The sequence below is a fragment of the Pseudorca crassidens genome, chromosome 9 (genome assembly GCF_039906515.1).
Source record: "Pseudorca crassidens isolate mPseCra1 chromosome 9, mPseCra1.hap1, whole genome shotgun sequence".
Classification (NCBI taxonomy): Eukaryota; Metazoa; Chordata; class Mammalia; order Artiodactyla; family Delphinidae; genus Pseudorca; species Pseudorca crassidens.
Window position 1 is genome coordinate 46,774,537 of NC_090304.1, and position 23,521 is coordinate 46,798,057.

A 23,521-nucleotide genomic window follows, 5' to 3' on the forward strand; every position below is an offset into this window, starting at 1 on the left:
TACATACATACGTACATACATGTATTTAACCATTCTTTAAAAAAAAAGAACCTGAGGCTCAGAGAATTCAGGTGACTTTGCTTATGAACCCATCCAGGAAGTGATGGAACCAGGACCAGAGCAGAACCCAGGTCTCTAGACTCTTGGTCTAGGGTACGATTTTTGCCTTATGGGAGAGGGCTTTAGGGACTGACAGCCATGCTGGGCTGCACTAAGTGCTTTATGTACCTTTCTGTGTTGTTCTTCAGGTCATATGGCACAAAGAGAGAGGCAGTGAAGTCTGTAAACAGTGCCCTGAGGAGTAATAAGGAGACCTAGGTTTTAATCATTTATTTTTGTATTCATTCATTTAGTCACTCAGCACAAATGCATTAATTCCTACTAAATTCTAGATGCAGTACAAAGAGCAGGTTATATCAAGATTAATAAGACCCTGTCACCACCTTCAAGTACTTCACTCATAGTCTAGTAAGGGAGGCAGGTGAGGAAAAATATAGTCCAGTAAAGTGTTACAAGTACCGTAGTAGACATTTTTCCAGGCACAGTGGAGGCATCAAAAATCAGACATCTCCACCTGGGTGAGGGGGTAGGGTGAAGAGAGATCCCATAGAGGAGTTACAGAGACATGTAAGTGGACACAAGGCAGCACTGCAGGCAAAGGGAATATTGAATGCATGAAGGCCTAAAGTTGTGAAAAGCAAGGAGTTTGATGTGACTAAGAGTGGGATGCAGATTTGTTTGGAGGAAAAGACAGTATGAAATGATAAAGGAAAAATAGGGACCACATCATGGGGGCCTTGTGATCCATTCCAATGAATTTGCATTTCATTCTGTATATAGTGGGGAGTTTGAAGCATGATGAGTTTTGTATTTTTGAAAGATGTTAGGAGACGAGAGGATGGACTTGGAACTGGGTTAAGACGGAAGACAGAGAGAGAAGTTGAGAGCTTGTGTGAATGGTCCCGGTAGATAAGATCTGAATCAAGGCAGCAGCAGGAGCAGTGGGAATGGCACAGGAGGGACAGATCTGAGAGATATGAAGGACGTAGAATTGATAGGACTTAGGCATTGAGTAGATCATTGAGGTTGGGGAGGAAGCTGGATCCAGATGCTTGAAGGACAGGAAGAAAGAACATCTCTGGATCTTTTCTTCCCTCTGTGGAATGAATTGGAAATATATGCAGGAGTCAAAGCCATGGTGAAGGAAGCATAAAGCAACATAGGAATGAGATCGTGTGAGAAAACGCTCAGCCTGGGTACATGGGAATGAGAGCAAATGGGGTTCTTCAGTCTAAGGCGCCCCTTGTAGATGGGCATTGGGTCCCCAGCCCTTCACTGCCTGCTCACTTTGCTCACTGCCTGCACTTATACTCTTGTCCTGCATTAACGGCTTTTTCCCTCTCTACTGGATTATTCCAGTCATCATTTAAGCATGCTCTAATAACTCAGCTCAAACCCACCAACAAAACGCTCTGTACCCCACGTTCCCCTCGAACTGCCACCTCGTTGCCTTGTTCCTCCTTTAGGGAAACCCTTTGAAAGAGCTGTCTGAGCTCTTTATCTCCACTTTCTCTCTTCCATTTCTTGAATTCCTTCCAGTCAGCCTTCCCTCCCTACCTTGCCAGCAGAACCTCTCTTCTCAAGGTCACAGTGACTACCTAAATCTAGGGATCACTCTGCAGTCTTCCCCTTGCTCAGTTGTTAGCAGATCTGGCTCAGCTGATCACTCCCTATTTCTCAAAGGTCTCAGGATATCCCTCCTCGTGGTTTCCTTCCTTCCTCACTACGTGCTCTTCCAGTCAGTTTCCTTTGCTAGTTGTTCCTCCTCTACATAAGCCGGAAATGCTGGAGTGCCCCAGGTTTCAACCCTTGGACTTCTCTAGATAGGCTGACTCCCTTGATGGTTCATCTAGCCATATAGTTTTACATAGTATCTATATACTACTGATGAATCCGAAATGGAAAGCTGTAACCTTGACTCCTTTCTACCAGGTGCTCAGGCCAGAAACTGTGATTCATCCTTGACTTCCCTTTGTCTCTCATACCTCTCATCCGCTTCCTCTGCAACTCTGATTGGCACAGCCCTCAAGATAGATGTTGATAGACCTGCCGTTCTAATCCAAGCAGTTGTAACCTCTTGCCTGGATTGTTACAGTAGCCTTTAAGTAATCTCCTTGTGGCCACCCCTGCATTCATGCACACTTCATTCTCTCATATGGAGTCAGAGCATGTCATTCTTCTGCTCGTATCCCTTCAAGAGCTTCCTTTCTCTCTCAGAGTAAAAGCCCAAGCCTCGTTGTCGGTCCATGGGATTCTCTGGTGCTTCTGACTGATCTCCAGCCCACTCCTCCTCTTCTTATTCCACGCTGGCCACGCTGGCCCCTTTGTTGCCCCCAGAGTACAGTAAGTTTGCAGTTGCCTCGAGCCTCTGCCCTACTGCTGCTCTTGTCTGGAACATTCCCGCTGCCCCCTCCCCTGCCCTGGATATACACATTGCTTACTTCCTCAAGGTTCTGTTCCCATGTTCCCTGGCAGAGGGGTCTCCCCTGATCTGCTTCACTGTTAAGCTCTACCCCTTTACCCTGCTTTATTCTTCTTCACTGGCCCCACAACCATCTCACACGGTTGGTTTCTTTATTGTCTGTTCACTCGAGACAACTAAAGCCATACCGTCTCCCTCCACCAGAATGTAACCTGTAGAGGGACTTCCCTGGTGGCGCAGTGGTTAAGAATCCGCCTGCCATTGCAGGGGACATGGGTTCAATCCCTGGCCTGGGAAGATCCCACATGCTGCGAAGCAACTAAGCCTGTGTGCCACAACTACTGAGCCTGTGCTCTAGAGCCCACACGTCACAACTACTGAGCCTGCGTGCTGCAACTACTGAAGCCCACGCATGCGCCTAGAGCCTGTGCTCCACAACAAGAGAAGCCACCATAATGAGAAGCCCACGCACTGCAACAAAGAGTAGCCCCTGCTTTCCACAACTAGAGAAAGCCTGCGTGCAGCAATGAAGACCCAACGCAGCCAATAAATAAATAAATAATAATAAATTAAAAAAAAAAAAAGAATGTAACCTGTAGAGAGAGACTGTCTATTTTTAGTCTCTGCCAGTCCTTAATGCCTAAAATAGTACCTGGTATATAGTTGATGCTCAGTAAATACTGGTTGAATGGAGAACCAAGGTGTGTCTTAAGCCTGGTACAGTTAGCACACTGTGGCCTGGGGAGTAGGTGGCTTCCTTTGTTCCCTTGTTCAGGGTTCAGGGAAGGGTGGCAAGGAGCTGTCCAAGAGCCCTGAAGAAGTGAAGCTGGAGACGGTCAGTGGCAGAATGGGAGACCAGACCCAAAAGAAGGCTTTGCTCAGGTGCTTGGCTTCCTAAGGCAGCCCGGGTCCCAGCACTGTCATTCTCTTGGCCGTAGCCTTTCCTTGTCCAACAGGGGGAGAATTGCTTTCACTTCCAACCTCAGTTTGAGGAACCGGGAAACAACTAGAGAGTGAAACTGAAGCCCAAGAGCGAGCACCCTCTCCCATCCATGCCAAGGACGTGCCACCTGTTGTGTAAACTCACTGTCACAAGGACACACGCATCCTGACTGCTAGCCCCCAGTGTGTTCCTCCTTAAGCCTCCCTGTTCTTAGGTAACAGATTCTCCTGAGCCCTCCCTCAACCTGGGAGCAAGGACTGATGGAAGCTGACTCTTGGGATTGCAGGACTAGCTTCATTTCTAGGGAGTGTTCAGGGGAGACTCCCAAAAGAGTGCCAGAGCCTCTAGTAGGGTGAGAGAGAGCCGGGGAGAGGGATGCAGTCCAAACATTCAGACCTTGGCAGCTGGTCTGTAGGGAAGTGGAGGAAGAGAGAGGCACGGGGTTGGAAGGCCCAGGGCCCTGGTCCTGCACTGGGGTGGGGAGGGCCAGTTACACACAGTGCCTCTCCCACAACATCATTTTACTATTGCATTGTAGCAAACCACCCTAAGACTTAGTGGGCTAGAACAATCTATGATTTCTCGTGTTTCTGTGCGTTCACTGAGAAGTTCCTCTACTGGCTTCCCCTGGGCTCGCTCATGTAACTGGTTCAGTTGGGTCCAAGATGACCTCACCATGTGTCAGGCCCATGTGGTGGCTGGCTGTCGGCTGAGGGACTGCAGTGATGCTGCGCATGGCCTCTCTTCCTCTGAAACACTAGACTGGCTTTCTTACGTGACAGTCTCAGGGCAGCGTTCCAAGCGCGTGAAGCGGAAACTGCAAGGCTTCTTGAGGCCTCAAGTTTGGAACTGAGACAACTTATTTTCCACCATATTCTATTCATCAAAGCAAATCACAAGGTCAGCCTAGATTCAAGGGGCAGAAGAATAGACTCAACCTTTCGATAGCATGAGCTGCAAAGAATTTATGGCCATATTTAATTTACTCCTTTCCCCTCGCACCCCAAATGTTTAGAATCCAAGGATAGAGGTAAACTGTTTTAAAAAGTTTGCCAAGTGATTATTCTGATTAGGCAGCTCCTTGTTAATATTAGTAATTATTAAGCTAAGATTGAGTACTAGTGTGAGCCGCTGAGCGCAACACTTGATGCGTATTGTCTCTATTCCTTACAACAATCCTCTGAGATATGTGTCCTTTTAACCTCCATTTTACAGATAAGGAAACTGAGGCTTAGAGAAAGTTATTTGCTCAAAGTCATGTAACTTGTTAGTGGCTGTGCTGGAACTTAAACCCAGCAACTGTGATGTTCTTACCCTCTACTGAGAACAACTGGCCTAGATAACCTGGTGAAAAACTTACTACTAATAATTAACAGTAATAATGAGTTACAATGTATGATATCGTTTCATATCCATAGTCACATGTGCCCGTTATGACAACCCTGTGATACAGTTGGAACAATTCTGAGGAATTGAAACTGGCAGCTCAAAGGGAGTGTGTGGCTTTGCCCACGGTCACATTCCTGATAACAGGTAGCATCAGAAACATGTAGAGAGATGCCTTGAGTTCTACCCTCAGGTGAGCATCCGGAGCCCCATGAGGGCAGGGCCTTAATCTATGATCGTGGAGTGAGCAAACATTGCCTTCTCTGTGATGAACCAGTGGATGCCTGGGCTCCAGGTCAGCATAGGCAGGCCCGCTTTTCACCCCGAGTTGCTGGAGCACATTGGGCCTGGCCTGTGTGGGGTGGCTGGGCGAGGAGCGCTTGCAGCTCTGGGCCTCAGATCAGCAAAGATCCGAAGACCAGGACCTTTAAAGGAAAGGACCAGTCTCTTCTCTGTTTTATCCTTCACGAGAGGAGAAAAACTAAACCTCGGTTAAAGTGGACTAGGCATTGAGAGAATGTCTTAACTTGTGGGAATTTCTCCATGTTTGAACTACTGAGGGAAGTTACAGAATTATCCTTTCTGAAATCATTGGAAGCATGCTGGAATCAAACAGACCAGAGGTTCTCACTGTTTTTCTGTCCCCCTATGGGAGCCACCCCCCACCCCTCCACCCCACCACCCCACCATAGGTGGCTTCATGGACCGGTGAATTCTCACCTTGAGGGTTAAAGAGATACATCGCTAGGGGAGCATTTATCACAATGTCTGGAGAAATGAGGCATATGTAGTTTGAAAAGGCTTCCTAAAAGATTCTGCATCTCATTGGGTACTGGCCATCACCGACTAGAATTCAAGCTTCATGAGGACATGAATTTTTGTCTCTTGTTTATTCTTGTATCTAGCATGTAGAACAGGGCCTGGCACATAGTAGGTGCTCACTAAGTATTTATTAAATGAATAAACACATGATAAGGTCATCCTCTATAAAAGGCATCTTCTCCCGCCTCCAACTGAGAATAACTGAAACGTAGAGTCCTTTGTGTAGCCCAGACACTTGTTGGCTTACAGGGCTGGACTGATGACCTTTTGCATCCATGGTTCTGTGAAAAAAGTGAGGGGCCTGGGCTTTTCTCGACTGTGAGTAGGTTGGGCTCTCCCCAGGCTCAAGCTTGGCTCGTTGCCCTACCACTGCCTACCCTAGGGAGTACCGAGGCTTACTCTTTTCACACCTCCTTGCCGAGCAGAGTGTCTTTGGTCATCGGCTTGGCTGGGCACCGAATTTCTCTCATCTGTGCCCATGTACACGTGGGAGGGCTCTTGTTTGACTTGCCCTTTTAAAAACAACTTAAGCATGTTGAGGTTTCCTGTTGATCGGGGGCAGCCAGAGGCTATGACCCAACAGGGAATTGCTGGCCAATCCCTGACTCACCCGAGCTGCAGTTTTCTGTGTGTGATGGAGCAGTGACTGCAGCCTGGCTCAGGGGCAGCTGGCTGCGTTCCGTGGATGGCGTGGCGCTCTGGAGCCTGCGAGGCTGACCGCTTGGCTTTGAGGGCCACAGCATTAGGGTCAGGTAGGCCTTGGTAGCATGCAGTGTTGGCAGAGCCCTGCTGTCTTTGAACTAAAACGGTTTGGGAAAAATTCTGAAAGTTGACAGTGATGACCCTAGTAGACAACTAGAAAAGTGTGCTGAAGAGGACGTATGCCCATGGTTCTCTTCGGTAAGCTCACCTTTACCTTTTCTTGTCTTTATTTGTTCATCATTTACTGAGCACCTTCTAGACACTGAATATGTGTCCCTCTACCTGGAAGAAATCGTGGTCTAGTAGCGAAGACTAAAAGGTTCCCTGATACTTACAAACGCTACATTGGAGACAGGGCTGTGCTCAGTGCTGTAGGGATTTCTGCTGACCTATGTCTGGGGGCCAGGCAGTTCACAAAGATGACAGAGGCCACTGCTTCCTCTTCAGAGCAGCAATATAGTGTAGTCCTGGCTTCACCACGTACCAGCTAGAGACCTTGAATGAGATATTTAATCTTTGTATGCCTCAGTGTTTTTCATTTGCAAAATGAAGATAATAATAAAGTATAATAATATGACAGAGTTTTTGTGAAGATTCAGTGAGTAAATATAGGTAAAAACATTGATTTAGAACTGTTCCCGATAGTTGCTAAGACCAGGGTGTTGATTTGGAGCTGGGGAATGGCTGATGCTTGTTTGATGTGATGCCACTGCTAGAGGCTAGAGCTGCGAAGGAGCTGGTCTCCCCTCCCTGTTAGCCTTCTCATTGAGAGCGTGGAAAGGATTCTTTCTTCAAGGGCCCTCCTGATCCTTTTGAGACCTTCAAGAATCTGAGTTCTGATCAAGACCCGAGCTGAGGTGCGGTATCTCGCGTCTAGTAGCAGAAGCCTTGGGGGAGATGGGGCTTGTCAAGGAGGTAGATCAAAGGGCTTGAGTGCATATTTGGGGCCCCTCTGGGAAGTGGCATGCTGGAGATGCTTTGTAACAGTTCATGAGAGTTGATCATTAGTGTTTCTTCCCAAGTCCACATCCAATGAGGTCACATTGCTGGTTTGAAATCAGCCATAGTAGGAATATTTATGCTGTGGAAGTTGGCAGATGCTACATATCTATGCTTTCTCGCCCAAGGAGCCGATTGTTAAACATTTAGCAGCACACTACTGATCTTACTGTTCTCTGATTGGCAGATGTGGACTTTGGGGATACCCTGGCCTGTCGTAGAACTGGCTTCTGTTGCAGACAGTACTCAGGGTCTCTAGGGATGAATTGGGCAGAGAGGACCATTGAGTTTAGCCTGCTGTGGATAAGGAGCTGTTTCTTTCCTTGAGGACAGCCTTGGAAGGTCCGTTACTTGCATACAGTACTTTGAGCTTGCGAGTCCTATAGGAAAGGGATGCTGAGCTCTTTAAGAATGAAACAGTGTTGTCAGGCCACTCACTGCCATTTCTCTTCTTCTTTTTTTTTTTCCTCTTAGGTCTCAGTCAGTCTCTCCACCTCCAGTTCTCTCCCCACCGAGGAGTCCCATCTACCCGCTCAGTGACAGTGAAACGTCAGCCTGCAGGTACCCAAGCCGCTGCAGTTCCCGGCTGCTCCTCAAGGACTGGCATCCCCGTGATCCTTCACCCCAAAATCCTCAAGCCCCCTCCCCAGACACTTCACCACCCATCTGTCCCCTCAAGGCCACCAGCTTCGGTTATTTGGACAGAAGCCCTTCAGTGTGCAAGATAGAGGAGCAGAAGGAGAATGTCCAGGGGGCAGCCCAGGATGTAGAGGGAGTAGCTGCTTGCCTCCCCCTCGCCCAGAGCACTCCGTCCCTGGGGTCAGCAGCAGGCCCACGGAGCATCTTTCTGAACCGCACCGGCCCCCGTGCCCACAGCCTGGGCATCCGGGAGAAGATTTCAGCATGGGAGGGTCGCCGAGAGGCTTCGCCCAGGATGAGCGTTTGTGGAGAGAAGCGGGAGGGCTCTGGGGGCGAGTGGGTGGCCAGTGAGGGCTGCCCCAGTGTGGGCTGTCCCAGTGTGGTGCCGTCCCCCTGCAGCTCAGAAAAGACCTTCGACTTCAAGGGCCTCCGGAGGATGAGCAGGACCTTCTCCGAGTGTTCCTACCCTGAGACCGAGGAGGAGGGAGAGGCACTCCCCGTCCGGGACTCTTTCTACCGTCTGGAGAAACGGCCAGGCCGGAGTGAGCCCAGTGCCTTCCTCAGGGGGCACGGCAGCAGGAAGGAGAGCTCAGCGGTGCTGAGTCGAATCCAGAAAATTGAACAGGCCCTGAAGGAGCAGCCGGGTGGGGGGCTTCCCCAGCTCCCCAGCAGCTGCTACAGTGTAGACCGAGGGAGAAGGAAGACTGAGATCTTGGGCACCTTGGAGGAACCGACAGGGAGCGCGAGTGTGAGCGCTGGCAGCCGGGCAGGAGGAGTGGCTGGAGTTGGGGGGGAGGTGGGCTCACCCCCGGAGAGGGAAGGTAGTGGCTCCACTAAGCCGGGGACCCCTGGAAATAATAGCCCGACCTCCCAGCTGCTGCCATCGAAGAGCTCCCCTGATCCCGCTGTGAACCCTGTCCCCAAACCCAAGCGCACCTTTGAATATGAGGCTGACAAGAACCCCAAGAGTAAGCCAAGCAATGGTCTACCTCCTTCACCCACACCTGCTGCTCCACCCCCCCTGCCCTCCACCCCAGCCCCACCCGTCACCCGGAGACCCAAGAAGGACATGCGTGGTCACCGCAAGTCCCAGAGCAGGTAACGAATGCCCCTCCGGTGACGTAGAGCTGGGCACAGCGGCTTTCTTGTCAGTGGAGGATGCAGAAGCAGACTCTAGTTGTGGGTCACAGTCAGTAGTGCTTTATAAGTTCTGGAGCACCAAATAATGTTAGGTGAAGCATGAGCTAGGTGAGAAAGATTGATTGTTCTTCTGCTCTTGCAGGGTAAGGATACTTAAACGTGAGTGGGAGGGTGAAAGCGCTTCTTCCAAATGCTGTGTACTGAACATGCTGGCTGGGTTTGGCCTTTGGAGTAGAGCCCTGATGGAACTTCCTCTGTGGGAAGGGTAGGGCCACCTTACTTTTAGATAGAATTGGCAGTCCCTTGAGGACTAGTAAGATCTTAGCCTCGTAACTACCTGAAATGCCAGCTAGAGTTTTATTTCTTTGACTGAAGCATCATCTAAATATTGCATGTTACCATTAACACAGAAGTGTTGACACATTTAACATGATTTCCTCTTTCCTGAGGGCTTCCTGGCCATACAGGAACTCTGGGCTTATATGAAGAGGGGATCTTTGGATCCTGAAAGGGGAGACTGATGGAAAAAGGAGAGAGAGAACATTTCATCTGCTTCTTGGCCATGTCCAAGAAGGACCTGGTCACATTGGTTTCCTGGTCAGTCTCCTGACACGGGAGTACCCGGGCCACCTCCACAATTATAGTGACTTGGGAGCTGGAGCAGCTGGAGTTGGTGCAAGATGACAGGCATCTTGTTCTCTGAACTGGAGTAGGCTGGGAGCCAGCTTCCTTTGGAAGGCCTGTCCTCCTGCCCCTCACTGCCTTTCTCTTCTAACCCAGAGTCAGGTGGGCATTCAGGTTTGTTTGGCTTCTGGGGATTCTTCAATCTGACCCCATACTTCAGGCTTCCATCCAGCATATCCCATCTCATGTAGAAACTTTCCTGCCATGTGCAGAGAGGAAGACATCACAAAGGTTCAGACTCATGAGCCAGAAGAGCCCTTGGCTAAAGGTAATCCCACGTTTTGGCCCACCTCAGCATGCTCACGGACTCTTCATGTCAAGCCTGCCAAGAGTGTTTGCTTTGTCTTTAGTCATCCATTTCTAGAAATACCTGTCTAGAGCGTGCTGTGCACCAAGGCTTTGTGCTGGTCAAGGGGACACAGGGGCACATAAGATGTGGCTCTTCCATTCAAGGAGTTGGTGATCTGGTGCAGGAGATGTATAAATAAATCGTAGATGCTGTGCTGCGTGCCCTGATCCACGTCTGGGTGGGATGCTGCAGAAACCCAGAGGAAGAGGCATCTGAGTGGGGAGTGGGGGAAGGCTCTTCAGAGAGGGAGTTGCTGAGCTAAATTTTTTTTTTTTAATATATTTATTTTTGGCTGCATTGGGTCTTTGTTGCTGCGCACAGGCTTTCTCTAGTTGCGGAGAGCGGGGCTACTCTTTGTTGTGGTGCGTGGGCTTCTCATTGCGGTGGCTTCTCTTGTTGCGGAGCACGGGCTCTAGGCTCACAGGCTTCAGTAGTTGTGGCACTTGGGCTCAGTAGTTGTGGCTCACGGGCTCTAGAGCACAGGCTCAGTAGTTGTGGCGCACAGGCTTAGTTGCTCCGCGGCATGTGGGATCTTCCCAGACCAAGGCTCAAACCCGTGTTCCCTGCACTGGCAGGCGGATTCTCAACCACTGCGCCACTAGGGAAGTCCGCTGAGCTAAATTTAGAAGAGCAAGAAGCATTTAGCTAGGTGAAAAAAAGGGGATGGGAGGAGGTTACATCAACCTGAAGGTTCTACACATACACACACATTACATTTATAATATATACACACACATATACCATATATGGAGTCACTTCCGGTAAGAATTAACAGCAAATTTAAATCTGTGCTCTTGGGGAAAAAAAAAAAACAGATAAAGAAAAACAGTTCAAAAAGCACAGGCTGTTTTATTTGCCTTTCCACACAGTGAGCATATTCCCCTGAGGAGCATGAAATAGTAAGTTTGTATCTGTTGTGCCAGGTATGATTCTTGTATTTAATATACTTTTTTATTTAAGAAAAAAATACAAGTCATATATTTCTGCTATTCAACCAAAGAGAAAGAAATCTGTTTTTAACTGACTATATCAGTTATAATGAAAGACAGTGTGTTGGTCCTCGACATGGAACCTTTCTGAGGGATTTTCAAGGATAATTTGCCTGAACGTGATTTGTGTCATTTGCTGATTTGAGAACTGCCTGCATAAGAAGTTGACTCCACTGTATACATCAGTGAAAGCTTTTGCTCTCATACCAGCAGTGGTCTGCGGGCCAACATTCAGGAACCACTGTGCTCAGCCATTGGGTATTTAGCTGGTTGAAAAGTCTGGGCCAGTGACAGAGAGATCTGGGAGTCATCGTGGTAGAAATGGTAGATATGGTGATGGTTGTCAATATTGGGGCCCCAGAAAGTGCAGGGTGAGAAAGTCCTGAAGACAGGACTCTGAGACCGTGGCATTGAAAAGGCCAGCGGAAAAGGGGATGCCTCACAGGAGCTTGAGACGCGGTTGAAAACCAGGAGGGACCGTGTCACAGAGAGGAGGGAGGAGAGGGCCAACGTGAGGTGTTTTGCTGTGTCGAGGACTGCACAGTAGCTGGGCAAGCTGAGAACAAGATGTAGCCTTTAGGACACTTTTAGTCCTTGACTTGCACCCCAGGGCCCTTGGGGTGTTGTTCGTTAAACGAGAGAGAAAGGACTGCATCAGCTGAAAGATCTGATGGTTCCCAAAGATGAGGGAGGTGTTAATGGGTGAGAGGAGGGATTCAGTCAGTGCACTTCCTTCTCTCCCTCCCTGGGAGGGACCTGCCTTGGAGAGGGAGAGGATGCAGCTGGGACCAAGCCTTAGACGTTGAAGGGAAGAACCTCCCTGATGAAGGGGAGGAGTAGCAGGTACTGTGGGCTCAGGGTGTCTGAGAAGCTAACCAGCTGTGGTTTTGAAGTTCTGCAGTAGAAGGGAAGGTTATTTGGGGGATGGAAAGGAGCAGGTGACGAGCTGAAGGGAAGCTGGGTCAGGGAAGTAGCTGCTGGCTGCAACTGCCCCCTCCTAGTTCTACCTCAGAAGTGGTATGATTTGTTTTGAGGGCTCAGCGCCTTCATGTTTCAACAAACCACCCACCACCAGCTGCTTCCCCAACCCCCAAACAGCCGTGAGCATCACCCATCCAATGTTGAGCCCTTGCTGCCTACTCAGTGCCAGAGACCTTGCTCGGATACCGGCAGGATGTGAGACTCTTAAGAGCAGGTGAGGCACTCAATTCCTCTGGTAATGGCAGGTACTTCTCAAAAATGATGTTCTCCGGGGCTTGGAGGCCCAAGTCAAAAGCTCAGACCCTGGAGTCAGACGTCCTGGGCAAGTCTACCTCTATCAGTTCATCTCCCTGAGCCTCCAGCTAATCAGTCTTAAAGTGGCACGATACCTGGTAGCAGCATTGTGAAGATTAATGGGCCAACATGTGTAGAGCATATGACACAGCATCTGACACATAACATCCCTTTCGGCTGTGGTAGTTGTTATTGGTATTATTTGCAGGCACCAGGGCTGGGGCCTTTCAGACCATCTGTCTCTTCATCTGGATGGCAAGTTTGGACCCATCTTGATGCTTTGCTCGGTAGCTGGTTTTGTGAGGAGGACCTCCGGTCTTTGCTCTTGCCCTCAGCCATTCCCCACCAGGGCAGCAGGAGTCGGGTTCCGCCGGAATGACTCAAACTCTTTGTTATCCACAGAAAATCCTTTGAGTTTGAGGATGCATCCAGTCTCCAGTCCCTGTACCCCTCTTCTCCCACTGAGAATGGTACTGAGAGCCAACCCAAGTTTGGATCCAAAAGCACTTTAGAAGAGAATGCCTATGAAGATATTGTGGGTAAGCAGGGGTAGAGTGGGGGGCTGGCTCGTCTGTGGTGCTGCAAAAGAATGGCTACAGGAGGGGCACTTCCAGGTTCCACTTCATTCGCTGTGGGCAGACCTGGCCCAGCTTCTGGAACTTCTTCAGGAAACGGGCATCAGAGAAAGCAGCTTAAAAGACTGAGCAGCTAAGAGATTAAAGCCTGGCCTTGAATGAATTGGAACCCAAAGGGCTTCTGGGACCACAAGAAGGGGGAAACCACATCATCCCTTCCTTTTATTTTCGAAAGGCTTTGGAGTCCAACAGGTGCCCTTTCTTAGCTTGTGTATCCTTAGGCAAATCACTTAACTTTTTTGAAACCTTTTCTCTTATGAAATGGTGATGATGATATTTTGATGGTAACAACAACAATAGTAATAGTAATAACACTTCACAGGATTATTGTTAGGATTAAATGTGACAAAATATATATCAAAGTACCTAGCACAATGCCTGGTCCTTAATATGTATCTCTCCTACTCTTCCCTTAAAGTAAGTGGTGTCAAGAACTGTGAAAGTATCTGAGATTTCACTCTGCTTGCAAGCTAACAAGTCTAGCCTGCCCCAGTTCACAGATGCTGGCAGAAGACACAGACGCTTGGATCACAGACAAAGGACTTTGTTACTCATGGCACAGCAGGCCACGTGACCTTGATGTTCACATGGGTTCCCCTTGCTCCCCAGTCCCATGCGGCAGTGGGGAGGAGGTCCAGGTAGAGGCTGCACACGTGGTGGGTCTGCAGCCCAGCTGAGGAACCTCAAGCTTAAGAAACCCCAAGCTTTTCAAGGGGCTGCTAGCAAACCTTTGCCCCATGAGGAGACTTATCCTTTTCATTCTGGTCAGCAAACAAATCTGCCTCTGCCCTGCAAGGAGACATGTCTTCCAAGGCTGTTTGCTCTATAAACATCTTTGAAAAGATAGTCTGGAACCATTAATTCCTCTTGCTCAGAAGGTCAGAAATGTAGGACACTGTGGAGAACGGCCCTCCAACAACTGGGAGGATGTTGCGTTGGCAAATTTGTGTTTGAGCAACAGCAAAAGGCCAGTTGTCTAGGCTGGGTTGGGTTTATTTTTGGCTTTTATTTTAATTCTGGCCTCATTCTCTTCAGTGGGGGCTTCAGTTTTGTTCAAGTAAAGCGTGTGTCTCAGCGTAGGTCTCTGAAGAGAAAGGAAGGTCAAGTGCCCTTGCCCTTGACCGCTCCCGCCCTTGTCTCTGTCTCTGTGTTATCTCTGCCTTAGGCCGGGGTGGGGGGCTGAAGGACATAGTCTTAGTGAGTGAACATGATACAGAGAGGAGTGGCCCTAGTGGAGAACCCTCCAGATAAGACTGTGGGATCTTCGGAAGAGAGGGTCCTCTATTCCCTCATTTGATGGGAGCCATCGGTTTCCCAGTTTTCTCCGTACAACTTGCTGGGCCAGGATTTCTGGGAAGCCAGCAGCAGTGCTCAGGTCCACACAGGCACTGCTTTCCCAGGATGGGAGTGTATAGCATGTAGCCGTCCGAAATTCGGTCATATCAGAAGGACTGTGGGAACGAGATTCTCCAGAACAGCAAACGGGTTTGGGGAGGGAGGCCTCTTCCTTTACTACTGGGAAAAAGCTTTGTACACACGGTCGCCCAGAGCTGAGGTCCAGAGCTGTGGGGATCAGGGGCACAGCCCCATCTGCCTCCCGGCCCTGAGCAGGGTACAAGTCTGTTTCCTCTAGTTTGAGAGGAATTGTCATGTGTCGTTGCTGCCCAGGGCCCTTGGGAGCACCCAGTGTGGCTGCCGCAGGGGACAGGGCAGACTCCAGTTTTCAGCTGCCCCCCTGCTCAGGATCCAGGCGCTGCCAACGCTGGGGCCTCGCTGGCCTCTCTTCTCTGAGGAGGCTTTGCAGCCTTTCTGTGCTGCCCGGGGATCTCATGCAGGGGAATGTTCTTGCATCAGCTGAGCTGGAATAGAGAAAGGGCTGCTTCAACCATTTCTCCCTGTCCAGAGGAACGGGGAGGCAAGTGTGTCTGAGCCTCACTCAGTGGGGGGGGCTTGCGGCCACTGCGAGATGTTGCTCAAGGAGGCAAGAAGATAGAGGAGCAGCTTGCATGCTTCTTAGCTGGACGAGCCAGAAGCTAGGGGCGAGGGCTGGTATGAGGTGAGGTTGGGACTGGGGCATGTTCCTTAGCTGTTCCACTAGCTTCTGGGTCTTTGGAGCGTTGTGTAGAGAGTGGAGGAAGAGGGATGGGGAGGAGGGAGGAGGGAGGAGGGAGGGCACCTGGGTGTTTTGCGTCGCCCTTGTGGTGTGAGGGTAGGGTGGGTTTCAGCGTCTCCGGTTGTTCAGTGCCCTGGGCACGTTTTCCTCCTTCAGTATCCCCATAGCAGCCCCGCCTGAACTTCTCGACCTGACCAGGGAGGCCAGAGGGAAATACAAGGGAGAATCTCTCTCTTTCTCTCAGATTCTGGTTGACTTACCCTTTCTCCTTCCCTGGCGACAGGCCCAAGAATTTGGACCCACACCCTTAAAGGCTTTGGTGGGGGGCCCTTGTTGCTGAACTCTGAATGTCACTTTCACTTTTGCCTTCCACTGACCAGTGCCTGACTTCTTGGGAGCCTTCTCTGTCTTCTTGGCCCAGCCTGTGCTCTGCGAGGCTGAGGTGTTCGGGTTTGGACTATCCAGCTCTTTCTTGTGCTGCCTCCCTTGCCCAGGACCAGACGGAGCTTTGTTCTGGGGGTGTGATAATCGGGTTGTGGCGGGAGGTGGGCACGGGCCAGAGCTCCCGTGCTGAGTCTTTGTCTCGGGGACCAGCCCATTGGTCTGGAGTTCCGTGTCTGTAAGAGGCTGAGGGCCAGCTGGCCCAGAGACTAACACGTCTTCTCCGTGAGCCCTGGACCTGAACGAGGGGCCCTGGGGAGTGTGCTAGCCTCCTGCCCATACCAGGCATGACACCTTGGGAACTGGGGTGAAATACTCCAAAACAGGCTGAGGTTATCTTGCTAATTTGCAATAGAGTGGTTCAGAAATAAAGTTACTGCCATGTTGCTTCGTGGGGCTGGTTAATTCTCGCCTGTCCAATTTGACGTCTGCCTCTGGAAGACGCTGCTATCCTACAAAGCCTTATAATCGTTTGCGTTCTGAGCCTGACAGTTAAAAATGCACCCAAGGAAGCAGCTTATTAGAGAGTTATGTGGAGTGGCCTCGGCGCCTGACCAAGGAGCCTGGGCTGCATTCCTGCAGAGATTCCCACTCCCCTCAGCTAGCTGGGGCTGAGGGAGAGTTTCCAGGAACTTGAGCGGGGTGGGAGCTGGGGACAGAGCCAGTCAGCCTTACTGCAAAGCTTTTTGAGCCTCTGCTCTTTCTGCCTTCTTCTCTCATTTGTCCCAAGGCTGGGAAACAGAGACATCTAACAGCATAGAGGCTGCTGCCCAGAGGTGCGGTCCAGGGAATGGTGCCCGGGCAGTTGGTAAATGTTGTCCAGCCTCGGAGGGTGGTAACAACTGGCCCCTTAGAGCTCCCCATCTGATGTGCTATGTATTGTCGCGGGAGTTGGGCCCCTAATCTGGCCCTGTCTCCACTGTGCGAGGGTGGGGAGGAGGCTGAGAACCAGGAGAAACAGCTGGTTGGAAGCAGGAGAGGGCTGGGGAGGGAATCTGCAGACCCACGGCCCTAGCCATGGGTGTGGTCTGGGAAGCTTAAGATTCCGTTCGGGGAAATTCTCAGTGCTTGTGCACAGACACACCCCTTCTCTAACTGGTTCTTCCAGTTGTGCGTTTGTTGGGGGGTGGGGTGCTTGGCACCTGTGGTTAGTGACCAAAGGAGACGTGGGGAGGAGTGGGGGCAGGGCTAGGTGGGACTGGGTTCTTCCTTCAAGAGGATCCATGTGATAAGTCTGGGCTCTGACCAGCGCCTTTAAAAGAGTGCAAAGCAGAAATTCTTGGCGATGCCCCTGTCCCTTGTCTCATCAGCAAAGCTGGGAAAGGTTGAGACCTCTGGCTTCCACAGCTGGGCTTGATGAGATGGAGCTGCTCAGGCCAGGCCTCGGGGGAGGAGGGCCTACCTCTTCTCTCTCTCCAAGGGCAGCGTGGAGCACCCTCGAGGAAGCTGCGTGGGCAAGAATGCAGGTGAAAGTCTTGAGGTCTGCCAGGCTTCCGGTCTCCCATCCATGTCCCTGCCAAAGCTTCCCCAGGTTTCTCCCCTCGGCTCCAGCTTCTTCCGCTTCGCTGTGGCTCTGCTCCTCCAGAGAAGGTTCCGAGCCCGGCTCTCCAGCCCTCCTCCTCTCCCAGCTCTGAGCCATTGCTTTGGGGTTGATTTGCTCTCAGCAGATTCCGTTTAGTGGCTCTAGGCCTCGGGGACTGCTTGGTCTCTGCACATCCCCATCCCCTGGGCACCCTTACTCCCTGGACAGATGGCTGGGAGTGTCTCCATGAGGCAGCTCCAGAAGGGTAGTCAGAACAGTCCAGGAAGCTGAGAGTAATAGGTGAACGGGGGCTGTGAAGGGCCCAAGCTAAGGCTGGGAGGCAGGGCTTGGGCCAGGGCCAGCCGTCATTTCCTGGAGAAATGATTAGTGGCCTGGTTATATCAGAGAGGATGTTAACCTTGCTGGAGAAGAAAGAGGCTGACGTTAGGGCTGAACAGTCGGGAGGAGCAGGCGTTTAAGGCTTTCCTGAAATTTAGTTTCCAGAGGCAATACTGGGCTTGAGACCCTGGTGTTCCCAACTGTTCTCAGTTCCCAGGTTATCACTGATGTGCATCTATTACTTCCCTGGGCCTCAGTCTCCTACATCTATTTCTTGGAGCTTTGGATTTTTTTTTTTTTAACTTTTAAAAAAAAATTCTTATTTATTTATTGGCTGTGTTGGGTGTTTGCTGCTGCGCACGGGCTTTCTCTAGTTGCGACAAGCGGCTACTCTTTGTTGCGGTGCACGGGCTTCTCATCGTGGTGGCTTCTCTGGTTGCGGAGCACAGGTTCTAGGCGTGCGGGCTTCAGTAGTTGTGGCACGCAGGCTCCGTAGTTGTGGCTCGCGGGCTCTAGAGCGCAGGCTCAGTAGTTGTAGCGCACGGGCTTAGTTGCTCCGTGGAGTGTGGGATCTTCCTGGACCAGGGATCGAACCCGGGTCGCCTGCATTGGCAGATGGACTCCTAACCACTGCTCCACCAGGGAAGTCCGGAGCTTTGGATTTTATATTAATGTTCACAGCTTTGATTGTGGGGAAAGAAAGAAGGGAGAGAAGAGAAGGAGTGAAGGAGGGAGGAAAAGAGGGTTTGCCTTGGGACTCACGTCATGGCACTCAGAAGCTATTAGGAAGTTTAGAAACATCTGTCTAAAGCAGTGGTTCTTAATGGGGTGAGTGGGAATGGGGGCACAGTTTCGTCCACCCATCCACTCATCCACCTTTCCTTTCTTCCTCTCTTCCTTTCCTTTCCTCCTTCCTTCCTTCCTTCCTTCCATTGTCCATCTGTCCACCCATCCACCCATCATCCATTTATCCACCCATCTGCTCAGGGGACATTTGACAGTGTCTGGAGACATTTTTTTGTTTGTAACAACTGAGGGGATGCTACTGTCATCTGTCTGGTGGATTGAGGCCAGGGTTGTTACTAAACATCCTACAGATGCACAGAATAGTCCACCACCACAAGAATTATCCAGCACCAAGTGTCAGTAGTTTGGAGCAACTCTTCTAAAGGAGTTGAGACAGGGTCATCCTGTAGGTTGGGGCATGATGATAAGGACTCTGGCTGGTCATCCAGCCCAAAGCAGTTTAGATTTGATGAGCCTGGAATAAATGTTCTTCCTGACCCCTTCAGCTCTGTCCTGCTTCACAGGATCAGGAAGACTGTGTCCTGGCTTTCTCCAGTCCTTGGTCCCCCAACCTCACTGCTGTAGGATATATGTTGGAGAGGGACCAAGACATACAGAGTCTATCCTGATTCCTCCCAAAGTGCCCACAGTGGGGTAGGCTGGAGAAAACATGCAGGGGATGCCAGGTTTCATATTTGGCTTCTGGAGGCAGCTCTGCTTAGTCAGGGCTCTGGAATGGAGACAAGTCATTTTCATAGCATGACTGTGTTACAGGAAAACGTCTGTTCAATTGCTGGGGACTCTGCTGATGTTGGGAATCACTTAATTCAGTCCCAAATCCTTCCTTGACCCATCTTTGACTCATAAGTTTACAGAGATTTGTATTGCTCCCATGGCAGTCTAATTAGCTGTGACCGAAATCCCCCCTTCACAGCCCCCCCCATCCCTCCTCCTCCACCTCTGTAAAGGCATTTTCTAAGTTCATGGTGGTTTTCCATGATAGTAATAAGTAGATACCACAACGGGGGGAGATCTTGGTTTTGGAAATGGAAAAATCTGAAAGAAGCATGTAGGGATTTGGTTTTTCTCCTGTGTCCTATCCTAGGAAAGCTTACACACCCAGTGGCCTTTGTGTCTAGTCTATGGCTCTTTCTTCTGTCTGCTCCCTGAGAAGTGACGTCTGAACTCCTCTATGGTGGGAGGCACGGACAGGCATCCCTGGGGCTCAGTGATCACCCAAGCTCAATCCCGCTGCTGATTGGAGAAGCTGGAGTGAGCCCTGCTAGCAGCTTCCTGTGTGCCACCTCCAGCAAAGCCGCATTCTGGCCACTAGTACCTGCGTCCCAAACAGTGGCCTTGATACCGAGGGGAGGCTAAGGAAAGACAAGACAAAGGGCAGTAGAGGGCAGTATTTCCTCACAGTCCCCGTGGACCTTGTCACCACTGTGATTCTGCTGCACGACTGTGATTCTAGGACTGACCCTGCTCATGATATTATTATATTTTAGAAAAGTCCAGGTATGTGTTGGCAGGAAAGGGGCAGGAGGGCATGGCTTGTGGGAAGGGGTTTCTCTTCAAGGGCAGGGACTATGCTTTGGACTTTGAGTGCCAATACAGTGCCTACTGCCAGGGGTTTTAGAATTGAGTCCTGAGAAGAGAAACAAGAACTCCCCACCAACCCCACCCCTCCAGCCCAAACTCCTTTCAAGCCTTTCACATCTCCCATGTGTCATAGCAGGAGAGTTTATTCCAAAAGGGGATTGCTGACCATTGTCTTCTTGCTGAGGTCTGTGGTGGAGGAAGTGGAGTGACGCTGTAGTCAGAGCGGTTCATTGAACAAATAATACTGAGTGCTCACCACTTCAGTGTACCAGGCAAAAGCCCTGTCCTGAGAGAGCTGTGGCACAGCGTACAGGCAGGAGGGAGGGCTGGTGAAGCCCGGCACCCTAGAGTTCGCAGCGCCCTTCCATGCCCATCTCCAGAAGTGGTCCTCAGGGAGCAGTGGGTGAAGGGACAGCCGTGTGACCTCTGAAAGCCTTTTCTACCTTGAACTGTATATCTCTGGGGCTTTTGCAGCAAAGGGACTGGAGCCAAGGAGAGACGCCTGGTGTTGGCTTTGTCCTCTGGCTGGGCACAGGCATGGATTGGCTGAGCCAGTCTTGTGCAGTCCCTGAATTTACAAAGCAGAGGCCAGGCAAGGCTGAGCTGAACTGGAGGTGGGGGGTTCAGCTTCTGGACTTGGAGCCAGCATCTGTTTGTAGCCTCCCCACTGCAGACGGGCAGCTGCATGACTCATGAGCTGAAGGGCCAGGCAGAAGCCACTCTCTTTGGCTCACAGGAATTCTGCTTGTTTATTTGTGTGTGTGTGTGTGTGTGTGTGTGTGTGTGTGTGTGTGTGTGTGTTTCCTTCTTGCCTTCTCCCCCTTCTCTAACTTTTCCTCCTCTGCAGGAGATCTGCCCAAGGAGAATCCGTATGAGGATGTGGACTTAAAGAGCCGAAGAGCAGGACGAAAATCCCAGCAACTGTCTGAGAACTCCTTGGACTCTTTGCACAGGATGTGGAGTCCTCAGGACAGGAAGTACAACAACCCACCTGCTCAGGTAACAGCAGCCCTGACTTGGGCCTGGAGGGTCAGCATGAGGCGTGGGCCAGCTTCCACTCAGGCTTTTTGCCTCACTAGTGCTAGGCGAAGGTGACGTCAGGGAAGAGCTCTGCACTCAGGGACTTCTGCCGTGTCGATATGCTTGTGGCCAATCGAGATGTGCTCTTAGGGGCACCCTGTCCCACCTTCTTCCCCTCACTGCTTGAGCTCTGAGCTGCAAAACTAAGGCAGGAGCCCCTGTCGTCTCCTGTCTAATCATTATTTCTCCTCCCCTTCCTGGAAACAGGAAGACAGGGCCCAGGTTGGAGTCTTGGTATTCTGCAGCTCTGGCAGAACTGATCTCAGCACTGGCATTTAGGGGCCAGGCGTAGGCCCAAGAACCTGATTTGGAGAACTAGACAGGTGTCTCCAGGACCTGGAACCACTCCCACTGAATAAATGGTTGAATGGATGAATCTCCGAGGAATGGACTGATAGAGGCAGAATGGGAAGAAAGGTGAAGAGTTGAAGGAAGCTCTTAGACTATAGCTCATTCTGGCCTTGTCCACGGTGGACAGGAGGCAGGAGAATAGAGATCCTATCTTGGACCTACCCAAGCAACTCTAACTCTCCTAGACTTTTTTTTTTTTTAATAAATTTTATTTATTTATTTATTCATCTATCTATCTATTTATTTATTTTTGGCTGTGTTAGGTCTTCATTGCTACGCGCAGGCTTTCTCTAGTTGCGGCGAGTGGGGGCTACTCTCCGTCGCAGTGCGCAGGCTTCTCATCGCAGTGGCTTTTCTTGTTGCAGAGCACGGGCTCTAGGTGCACGGGCTTCAGTAGTTGTGGCACATGGGCTCAGTAGTTGTGGCGCACGGGCTTAATTGCTCCACGGCATGTGGAATCTTCCCGGACCAGGGCTCGAACTCGTGTCCCCTGCATTGGCAGGCGGATTCTTAACCACTGCGCCACTAGGGAAGCCCCTCTCCTAGATATTTTATAACACTGGCTAGAGAATATAAAAATTATTTCTTCTGGCTTTGGAATGATGTGACTTTTTATAAAAGACTTACCTCTCTAATGTGCTCTGTTCAAATAAGCTTCCATTGAATTTGTATTTCCAGACTGATTGGGTGGGAAGGGGAAATTGGGGGATGGGAGGGAAGGAGGACTTGCTGAAGAGTGATGAGAGGCAATGCCACATCCAGACGGCAGGTGGAAGGCATGCCAAGTTTGCGGGGGTGCTGGCTTTTTGGTGGTGAGCCGGATCCGCCAAGAGTAAGGTGCCCTGTGCTGAAGGGTGTCAGTCTAGACAGAGGGAGGCAGAAAGTAGATCCAGGCAGGGATGGGAGCAGTCCAGGACCATGTAGGTGAGGGAGCCACTGGCTCCGAGGCCTGCCTTGCCAGGCTTTGGTGGTCAGAGCCCTGTATTCTCCCTGGAAGAAGTGAGCAGGGCTGGGTTGACATGTATTCTGGCCTCTGCTAGAGAAGCCTTTTAGGACTAACTCAGGGGCTGAGTGGGGGAGACTGGCTCCGTCGACCACACCCAGTAACGAGCAGAGTCTAAGCCGTGTCCCAGAGCTCAGGAGGGGCCCGCAGATTTCTCACTTGGTCTTCTTTTTCCACTCAGATAGACAGCCCAGTTTTCTTAGTCTCTGCTTTCTTTTTTCTGGAAGAAGTAGTTAAGCTTCCTTTGTGGAAGCAAGTATCGAATCTAGCCCTGAGCTGCTGATCAGCAGCTGAGCTCTTAAAAGAGGAAACCCTGGTAGATGGAAATTCCAGGTGGGATTTGGAGGAGTCTGGGATGCCAGCCTGTGGCTTCTCTGTCCAGGTCCCAGCAGACAGGTGCCAGCCAAGGCATCTGTGCTGAGTCCTTCTCCCATGTCCCCTCTCCCATGCCAGCTCTCCCTGAAACCCGGCAGCCAGTCCCTACGCAGTGGGAACTGGTCAGAAAGGAAGAGCCACCGGCTGCCACGATTACCCAAGAGGCACAGCCATGACGACATGCTGCTGCTGGCTCAGTTGAGCCTGCCATCTTCACCCTCCAGCCTCAATGAGGACAGCCTCAGCACCACGAGTGAACTGCTGTCCAGCCGCCGGGCCCGCCGCATTCCCAAGGTAGCCTCCCCAGCTGGAGCTGGCTGGGGCTGGGCAGGTGGGCAGGCAGGCAGTGGCTCTTTTCTCCTCCCCCCTCCCCCCTCCCTCCCTCCCTCCCTCCCTCCCTTCCTCCCTTCCTCCCTTCCTTCCTTCCTTCCCTCCCTCCCTCCCTCCCTAATCTGGGCCTGCTTCCTCAATTCTCCTGAAATCAATTTCAGGTCCAGGCACTGGCCTTTCTTTTTCATCTGGCTTATTTCCTTTTCTTATCAATAAAGATGCCCTAAGTGATTAATGCTGTGCAGATGTTAGGGGAAAACAGGCTAGCCTGGCCCCCAGGGAGTACTCTACGCCACTGGGTGGATGGAAACAGTCCTTAAGAAGCTCCCCATTAGTGAGTGTGGGGTGCACGAAGTCTCTGTGTATGCAGAGACATCTCCAGGCTTTGAAGGACATAGGACCCAAACATGGGTCTTCCTTTCTATAACTCTCAGAATTGAGAGTTTTCAGCAATGATTTGCACACATAGATAGCCAGGCCCAAATCCCCAGCCCAAAGCAGCAGGATTTAGCCAAGTGGTATTTTTAGCCTGCA

At 50.8% G+C, this 23,521-nt stretch overlaps 1 protein-coding gene across 19 annotated transcripts in view; it reads left to right on the plus strand.

The window, feature by feature from the left end:
• DENND2B (DENN domain containing 2B) overlaps positions 1-23,521 on the plus strand; it is a 174,054-nt gene that overhangs the window by 130,258 nt on the left and 20,275 nt on the right. For 12 of the 19 annotated variants that reach the window (XM_067749988.1, XM_067749987.1, XM_067749983.1 and 9 more), the window contains 4 exons: positions 7,809-9,071; positions 12,813-12,949; positions 20,696-20,847; positions 22,736-22,951. In XM_067749988.1, the coding sequence (XP_067606089.1) occupies positions 7,809-9,071; positions 12,813-12,949; positions 20,696-20,847; positions 22,736-22,951 (1,768 nt within the window). Of the gene's footprint in view, positions 1-7,808; positions 9,072-12,812; positions 12,950-13,776; positions 15,102-15,263; positions 16,408-16,792; positions 17,080-20,695; positions 20,848-22,735; positions 22,952-23,521 lie in introns of those variants that run through there. The other 7 variants (XM_067749994.1, XM_067750000.1, XM_067749996.1 and 4 more) reach the window with 6 other exon arrangements.